At 37.6% G+C, this 9,752-nt stretch overlaps 2 protein-coding genes and 1 long non-coding RNA gene across 3 annotated transcripts in view; 1 reads left to right on the top strand and 2 right to left on the bottom strand.

Annotated features, from left to right (window-relative positions):
* Window positions 1–9,752, top strand: part of nesd (SHC binding and spindle associated nessun dorma) — a 325,057-nt gene that overhangs the window by 221,934 nt on the left and 93,371 nt on the right. The gene's annotated exons all lie outside the window — the stretch shown is intronic.
* Window positions 1,545–4,201, bottom strand: Wdfy2 (WD repeat and FYVE domain containing 2). Its single transcript, XM_077443687.1, has 8 exons — window positions 3,864–4,201; window positions 3,588–3,768; window positions 3,321–3,487; window positions 3,113–3,226; window positions 2,895–3,020; window positions 2,622–2,818; window positions 2,411–2,552; window positions 1,545–2,330 (listed from the first exon to the last, which is right to left on the bottom strand). Exons 1-8 carry the CDS (start codon window positions 4,040–4,042, stop codon window positions 2,180–2,182), a joined length of 1,257 nt encoding a protein of 418 aa, XP_077299813.1. The 5' UTR covers window positions 4,043–4,201; the 3' UTR covers window positions 1,545–2,179.
* LOC143920959 (uncharacterized) overlaps window positions 4,849–9,752 on the bottom strand; it is a 561,395-nt gene continuing 556,491 nt past the window's right edge. Inside the window, exon 2 of the long non-coding RNA XR_013261380.1 lies at window positions 4,849–5,585. This is a non-coding gene — a long non-coding RNA (uncharacterized LOC143920959). The remainder of the gene's footprint in view (window positions 5,586–9,752) is intronic.

Below are 9,752 nucleotides of genomic sequence, written 5' to 3'. Positions count from 1 at the left end.
GATACACACAGCCACACAGAATAGCGATATTATATATGTGATTATGAAAATTCATTGGCAATTGTGTAAGAACTCAAAATATAACAGAATATAATAAGTTAAGTTATTATCAATATTGCGGTTATGAGATTTGTAATATATTATGTGTTTAATCACTTATAGAGAATTAGTTATCTATTTTAATTTTAATATTGAATTATGTTTCAATGAATGTTAACACAATGTGTTCAAATGTGTATACTTTAATTTTAAGTATTTTTGTATGAAAATGTCATGTTGATTTTGAAAATGGCGCTATTTTTGCATTTTAACAGTAAAACATACGTACAATTTTTGATCTCAATGATTCATGTTGTATAATTTGAGTCCAAATATTAACAAAAAAAAAAAAAATAATTACACTGTAATAATGCCATTTTTTAAATTAATATTTCAAATACTCCCATTTATGTTTAAAAAAAAGAAAAATAATAAATCAATTCTTTTAATAATTTGCGTTTATTGCAGACATAATTTGTTATAATACAATAAAAACAGTAATGCGATTTTACTTATATATTTTTTTAATAAAGCAGATGTTTAAAGCTTTTGATTTGCATATTGAATGAACGTAAAGAACTATTTTAGAATACACATATGCACTTAAGTGTCAAAAACAAATACCACATATTGTATACAAATTATTTTTATACAAAAATAAAAACATTAAGTGGATGCAACTCGAAATATTATATATATATATATATATATATATATATATATATATATATATAAACATATATGTATATATATATATATATATATATATATATATATATATATATATATATATATATATATATATATATATATATATATATATATATATATATATATATATATATATATATATACATATATATAATATTATACACATATAAAAAGATAAGGTGTTTAGTTTAAGTTGTTGATCGAGGGCAATTTAATTGGCAATATACAATATCAATGTAATTTTATTGTCAAATTACTATTTTAACAATACATCGAAACAAAAATAAGGCATCCAAGGTATGAAAAGTAATCGATCCGATTGTCAAAGGCTCTATAACGCCAACATCAAAAAACAAAAAAATACATATGCGCCCAAATTCATCGCAAAATTAAATTCATATAACCACACAATCATTGGAAAAGGAATGTACACATGTTAAATAACCAATATTCAATATGCATGAAAATTTAAATGCTAAAATTAAACATAAGACTTCAAAAAAATAATTTTTGTAAAATTTGACTATCAAAAACATCTTAAGCTTTATTTTATTGCATATATAATAAGTTTCAAAACTAAAAAAAAAATGATATGCTACAAAGTAATCTCATCCTAGCTAGTATTTGATGAATTCTGAATAGATTTCCTAAAAAAAGGCAAAATATCCGAAAGTTTAATTTTACACAATAGCAGTGAAATAGTTTAACTCATAAATATATAAATAATTAGATTACAATCTTGCACCGTAATACATATAAGAGTGAAAAGAATTCATTTTCTTTTTTTTTTGTTTAATAATATTTTCTTGTACATACGTATGTATGTACCAATAATACAATATTTAAAATATAGATATATAATATACAAACAGTCTTGTAAGATTAATTTTCGTATTCGGACATCACCCAAGATATTATTTACAGCTAATGAAGAGATATATTACACGAACTGTTTCATTTTTCAATGAAATTCTACAAATCCAATCGAATAATATACATAAAAATGTATGTATTCATGTTATTGTAAATTTGTTTATTGTGTAACATTTAAAATGATAACAATATATTTGTTAATGCAGATGCCAACTAGCGGCCAGGTTTAGAATTACACACTTAAATTATGAACAATTTTTCATGATTTCACAAATATGAAATTAAATAGAAACATGTGCTTACACTTAACTATTGTAAAAATAAAAATGCCACATAAAAAGAAAACCAAAAATTAGACATTCTCAGCACCTGAGACTAGGTAGGTATTTTTAAATCATTTTATACCGTATAATAATAGTAAAAATGACTAAGAAATAATGAGTAATTTTTAAATTTTTACATGTTTATAAAAAAAAATTATAAATCGAAAGGATAATTTTTTACAATAATATAATATTATGGAATTTTTGATAAATAATTCGTATGATTTTTTATATCAATTAACATTTGTGGCTAAGAGTGGCGAAACTTCCCAAAGTTTAATCACGCGGTCGTGTCCGGTTGTGCACAGTCTACCTGTAGATTCATCAAGGAACATGTGAACAACACTATGTTTTACATCGTGGAAGGTTGCAAGAGATTCGCGCCTAAAAATTCAAATACACACGAATAAGAATAATTTACCATAAAAGTAAACAGTTCAAAGCATAAAAAAAAAACAGCATACGGTTCGTCTTTCAACGTATTATAACATCCGTTGCAAATACGTTGGGGAAATTCAAATCCCATAATGGGAAGCGGCAGTCGACTGGGCGAACAAGTATCACACACAGCATTGCCACACCATCTGCAATGATGCTGGCGTAATCCTGGAAATCATTCAACAAAATTAAACCACCGAACGAGACGTTCTATTGATTTTGTAAACCAATGCATACCCAATTGTCGCTGATCCATCATGGCTCGCAAGTTCCAAAAGAACGGTTTATGACATAGACTGCAAGTGTCGGCTTCTTGCCAAGCGGGAGTTTCTCGTCTAGACGCAGTCATGTCCCAACATCCAATGGTCCCATCGGCGCTCGCTGATATCAATTTTCTCGAACCACCCGAATAGCACAATCCGGTGACTTTATTACTAAATACAATGAAATACATCTTGAACATACTATTAACCGTTGATTAAATATTCAGCAAATAGTCTATATTTATACCTATGTCCTTGTAATTCGTATGCTGTACCACGTTGTTCTCCAATATCCCATACTATTACCGATTGATCGAAAGATCCACTAAATAAAAGCTGAGGTAAAGGAGCCCACGTTAAAGCTCTTACAGATCTATCGTGAAAAAGTAGATATATTTTGTTCAAATATTTATATTCAAATAACATTTTATGCATATTATAATATATATAAATAATTTTATTTACCCTGAATGCCCCTTTAAAGTAGTGACTAAGCGTACACCATTGTTATCTAATTTCAACATACTTATTTGACCACTATAATCTCCAATGAAGGCTAATTTGGCTTGGGAATCAAATCTGAAGGCAAATGTTAAGGCGAAATATTTAAACTTACAATATGAACCTTATCTTAATACAACAAATTTTATAAAAACAAATAAACAAAGGATACTGTAGAGTTGTACACCAAGCTTCAAAAGTGTAACCTCCTAGTTTTCGTCCGGTTTCGCTGCAATAAATTGAAAACAGTTTATCTCTCCCGACGGAGAGTACCCACTCACAAGACAGGGCAAAAATGACTCCGGTGACGCGAGACGTGTGCGCCAAATATTCTTTAACCTGAAACGAAACACTTCCGAATGAGTCAACAACAACAACAACAACAACAACAACAACAAGGCAAACCGAAAGTCTAGTTTGAACCCGAGTGGAATCTTACCGGAGTGATTCTGTTACAGTCTGAAGCTAATAAGAACTCGGATACGGTGCCGTTCTCTTGGCCGATGAAGAGCTGGCGGGTTTCGGGGGTGTAAAACATAGAAGTGCAACCAGAAGGCATCGTTTGGCATATACTAGGCCAATACTGGCCAGAGTCCCGTTTCAACCACACTCTGACAGTTCTGCAATGCGCAAAGTTGTACAATGAATCATTTCACATGGGGATATAATAGTGTGAATACGTGGTGCGTGTGTGTGGGTGTGTGGGTGTGTGTACTTGTCGTCGCAGACGCTGATGAGCCCGTCTTCTCCTGGGATGATGGCAGCGGCGCTGATGTCGTCTTGGCAGCCTTCCAGTTTGTTGATGAGCTGAGGTCGAGCGCCCGCCGCCGCCGCCGCCCCCGAGCCGGAGCCTCCGCCCCCGCCGCGCCCCACCGGCTTTATCTCGGCCGCCATCGCACTCAGCTGGGCTTCCGGCAATGAACTTGAACTGCAATGCAGTGACAGTGACAGTGACAGTGATAGTGGTAGTGGTAGTAGTATTGGTAGTGGCAATGGCAGTATCGGTGACACGAACCGACTGTCAATGCACGACCCTCCCACCCTCAATGCAGCCAACGTAACATCGCATCATACAGGGACACTTCTAACAACTGTCCAAGATTACATTTGTATCATTATTTTCCGATATAAATGATCTCTATACGTTCATTTGTAGTGGGAAAATATTGCTTGTTTGCAGGGCCACGCCTAGAGTTTTTCTGCCTGTGTGAAAACTTAAATCACATTAATAAAAAAAACCTTCACATCCGTTAACCCTTTGCCCGCGTCACCAAATTTAGCGAACATGCCCTGTACGCGGCTTTTGTTATCGCGGATTTTTTATTTTTTGCGGATTTTGTTATCGCGTTTTCGACTATAAATATAGGTTGTTGTAGGCGGGGTAGGTATGTGTTGACCGTATCCCTGCCTAACGAAACACTGTTGTGCTTGTTTTAATAAAGTTTTATTGTTTGCCTAATTATTGTACAAAGGTATTATATTTGGGCAAAAGTATGTCGTTCAGCGGTCTCTGGATATTTTATTTTATTTTATTTTATTTAAAAAAATCAATACCACAGAGACTTGACAGGTTGCCCCAAAGCGTCAATGTGATTATAATACAAATAATAAAAATCATAAAAATTACAAAAAAAACCATAAATAAAAAAAAAACATAAAAAAATAATGTGGCGGCTCGCTTATACGACATGGTCGAGTTTGGTTGCCTTCCTGCGAGTGGGGACCAACCCGGCTGGGTTCGGAGAGCTGCTACTCACTCTGTCTTCAGCTGTCATATAATAAACACGTGCATTAACATGCCAGTCGTCTCATTCGTTCATCCTCCATACTGGTGACCCCCGACATCGAGCCACGCAGCCTCGATCAATTTCAACTGCCGCTCATCCCTGCCTCGCCGAGCCAGGCGGGAGAGCTACCCGCCGCGCCCCCATCGCCATCAACACAGCACGCCGCGGCCCGCGGGTGACAATAAACGAGCAGACACGGCTACCTACCTACCTACCGACGTCCAGCCACAACGTCGATGACAGGTGCTTACAAAATGGGGGAGCGAATGAGACGACGATCTTGACAGCTGGATGTGGAGTCATGCGCGATCCACTACACATAGAACGGTCATCCAGCACCACAAGACATACACCACCTCAGCACCATCATCATCATCATCATCAAGGCCCCGTCCGTCCCCACGAGCGTCGTCACGCCGAGACGGGCGGCAGCGCTACAACACCTCCACGAGCCACAACGACTCACAGTCCAGCTCGGAGTATCATCAACCACATCGATGCCCCTGCCGCCCCCGCCGCCCCACCAACCGACATCAGCCTCGGAAGAGCGGCGCCGCCGCAGCATCGCATCGGCGCGACCATCGGACCACCCACCGTCCTGCTCGCGACGTCACCGCCCTCGAATCTACCGACCATTCAGGGCGGTACACCTATGTACACAGCGGATGACCCACGTCAACAATTTTTTTTTTCTCCCCACGTAATAATTTTTTTCTTTTGTAAAATTTGTTTCTTTGTAATTTTGGTATCGCTGATGCTGGGGGGGGAGTGATGTGGCGGCTCGCTTATACGACATGGTCGAGTTTGGTTGCCTTCCTGCGAGTGGGGACCAACCCGGCTGGGTTCGGAGAGCTGCTACTCACTCTGTCTTCAGCTGTCATATAATAAACACGTGCATTAACATGCCAGTCGTCTCATTCGTTCATCCTCCATAATAATAAAAATCATAAATAAAAAAAAACATCATGAAAAATAATAAAAATCAAGTAAAAAATATGTACACAAAATAAAAACAAAGAAATAAGATTGAAAAATTTATATCGTGCTATTTAGGATGTGTTCCACCAACTCAACATAACTGGCATCGAATAGGTCCAAGTAATGTGCCAGTAAGTTAAGGAGTCGAACAGCTCTCGGGAGGGGGGAGTTCATGAGCACGTTTGATTTAGCCCTAATTGGCAAAAATATATCATGTTTTCTTAAAACTCTACGATTTTCCGAGGCCCAGAATTTTAGTTTCTCCAGGATAGTGGGATTGTGAATCTCTCCTCTAAGTAATTTTACGAAATGTTTCCCAAGAAATAAATCTCTTCTCTTTGCCAGGGAGTTGAAACCCAAAGATCCCAAGACAAAGGCACTAGGGAACAGATATGGATAAAATCCAAATGTCTTCAGATTTAAAAATCTAAGGAATTTCCTTTGGACTCGTTCCAACATTAGAGAGTAACGAAGTTGATAGGGAGACCATATAATGGAGCCAAACTCGAGCACACTGCGAACTAATGTACAATATAAGAGACGAATGGCAGTGAGCCCTAGTTCGGACGAATTACGGATTACGAATCCAAGGATTTTTGTTGCCCTATCACAGATATTCTCAATGTGAATGTTGAAACTCCAACTATTTTCGAAGACTATTCCCAGATCAGATATAAATAATTCTCTCTGAAGAAGAGAATCATGAAATTTATACGGATATTTAATAGGAGAACGAGAACGAGAGTAAGAAATGACCCGACACTTTAGGATATTGAAGGGAAGTTTATTAACATTAGCCCATTCATAAATAGAATTCAAATCCTCTTGCAAATAAAGAGCGTCAGGTAAATCAATTATTCTCTTATAGATTTTTAAGTCATCCACATATAATAAAAATTTAGAATGGTGAATAGAAGATTGAATATCGTTGATAAATATTAGGAATAATAAAGGGCCAAGATTTGATCCTTGGGGAATCCCAGTAGTGGCAACATACTCATAAGAAAAGCAACTCCCAAACTTAACGAATTGACGTCGATCCTGTAAATAAGAAATAAAAAGACTAACAAGATTATAAGTAAATCCAATAAAACTTAATTTACTAACTAAAATTTTATGATCAACTTTATCAAACGCCTTCTCAAAATCAGTATATATTACATCCATTTGATTATTACAATCCAAAGTGCTGGTTATGTCACTAGAGAAACATAACAAATTGGTAATAGCTGATCTGGCCGGACGAAAGCCATGCAGCTGATCAATGAGCGTATTTTGAAAGTGATTAAAAATGTATCTGTGTAATATTACCTCAAACATTTTGGCTGGCGCTGACAAGATAGTTATTGGTCTGTAGTTCCTTACACAAGATTTATCGTCCTTCTTATGAATAGGAGTTACTTTAGAGCATTTCCATAAATTGGGGAATGAAGAGTTCCTTAGAATTAAGATTCCTTAATTGGTAGAGTGTCGCTGGCTCGGCATTCGGCTATGTTCAGAAGGTCTCTGGATATGGTAGAGTGTCGCTGGCTCGGCATTCGGCTATGTTCAGAAGGTCTCTGGATGCGGCAGTGTGTTGCTGGCTCGGCGTTCGGCTATGTTCGGAAGGTCTCTGGATACGGCAGTGTGTTGCTGGCTCGTTCGGCTGGTTGATCTTCCAAGTCCGCGTAGTGTAGTGGTGGCAGGTCAGGAGCTGGATGTCGACTGGTCTGCTGCTGTGTGTCGACGCTTGCTGCTGTGGGTCGACTTGGTCTGGTGCTGTGTGTCGACGCTTGATGCTGTGGGTCGACTGGTCTGGTGCTGTGTGTCGACGCTTGCTGCTGTGGGTCGACTGGCGTTGTTTGGGTTGTACCTCCTTTTATAGTGTTTCTGGTATCGCCTGACCTGTGGTGGTGGTTGTTGATGCGTAAGCGAGGAATGTGCTTTTGTCGATGGGGTAGAATTTTCTGGAACGATTGGCGCCGTTCCGCTCGATGTAGTTTAATGGCTGCGGTGTGTTTCGACTGGCTTGTTTCCGCTCGACTGGTAGGGGCGTTCCGCTTGAGTTTAGTATAATGGCTGCAGGTGTGCTTCGACTGGTTTTGGGAATGTATTCTGCGTCGCAGTAAATGTTTTGATGAATGTGACGAGATTCCCACATTGTAATATTTTTTTGAATTTTACAACCTATATTTATTTTTTTTGACTACTGCCATCTATTGAATTTGGTAAAGTATACATTTAGTAATATTTTCAACCAAGTTATAAAATTTTAGCACAATAGATGGCTCTTAATACAGGTTGGAACTTCCAAGACATCTATGCGTGTCTCGCGCGCTGAGGGCATGTTCGCTAGGACATGTATAGTAGTCGTACGCGGTGGAAAGGTTAAGTAAAAAATTGTCGAGCAAATAAAAAAAAGTTTTAAAAACATACCTCTTCTATAATTTGTAGGGATATAGTACGACTTGTACTATACGAAACTAGGTCGATGATATTTCCCTCGTCGAACTTAATCTGTACAAATGACATCATCGCGTCCTGTTCTCGTACACGAAAGTTAGCCGTGGTCGAAATACTTCATCCAGCTTACCCATAAAAGCGATTTGACTCACTCCAGATATACAATCACGAGTACACGGGAAATCCCAAGGAGCTACGCATCAAACATAAAACACAAAGGAAGACCTCGACCCCGTTGGAATCTTCCAGAGCGCGATCTCACCAGCCCAGCTACACGTTGCTCAAGCAACACATTTATAAACCAGCGCATCGTCCCCAGATGCCAGTGAGCTACAGGAACTCGACCTGGCTCGTTCCAGCGAATCACCTACCTAATTCGCTGTACATACAAATACACCTGTATCAATCGAGTAATAAAGATCCTCTTCAAAATACAACTGAATTTCCATAGGCCGGGAAACGGTTCAAACCTTTAATCCGCCCTAAACTGGTGACCCCGACGTGATCTTTAACTCGCCCTATAATTTTTTTATATAAAATTATTATTTTGAATAAAAATACCAATAATTTTATTATACTACCGCCATCTATGTTTAAAATTAAGAACTGGATAGACGTCAGTCACTGTTCAGAAATTCAAATTTCAAACGCGTCTTACACGATATTTTTGCACCATCGTAATGGCGGAGGATCCATTTACTTATATTGATGACCAAAATGAGCAATATGGCAAAGTATGAAAACGATCGGATAAGAGGCAAACTTTTTCCTGAATTGTAATCGTAAGTGAAACGTAAAGGAGGTATGTAATAATAAAAAGAAAGAGTAGTGTTAAAATCTTACCTGGTGATAAATATTGTGTGAGAAATATATTTTTATGTGGGCGTTGGGGATTGCATTATTCTCCCTATCGCCTAGAAAAAAAATTATTATTATTATTATTATAGAAAATTAGATTGATAGTAAAAATTAACCAGAAAATTTTTTATCCTAAATGCACTTATAGTCCAGAAATAATCCTGGAAGTAAGTGCAAGCACTTAGTTAATCCGTTAACAGATATCCGTTGATCCTATGTGCAAGCACTTAGTTAATCCGTTAACAGATAACCCTCGAACGGTCACATAGTCTCTGGGATTCTATTCGCTTAATCCGCGGCGTACGTAACAGTATGATAGTGTTGCGTAAAGGTGGGTGGAGGATCCAAGTAAAAGGCCAAAGTCGTGTCACAGCATTTATTGATGATTAAGGAGATACACACACTGGCAGTGCTCCGTCCAGAATGTCTTGATATCGCCTAAGTACCGCCTTATAAGGGGCAGGTCTCTCAGGGCATCCGGTTACTTCCCTATTGTTTAGGCATGTACCCAAATATGTATTCCCACGACACCCAGTCCC

The sequence above is a fragment of the Arctopsyche grandis genome, chromosome 13 (assembly GCF_051622035.1).
Source record: "Arctopsyche grandis isolate Sample6627 chromosome 13, ASM5162203v2, whole genome shotgun sequence".
NCBI lineage: Eukaryota > Metazoa > Arthropoda > Insecta > Trichoptera > Hydropsychidae > Arctopsyche > Arctopsyche grandis.
This window is presented reverse-complemented; position numbering and strand designations above follow the sequence as displayed.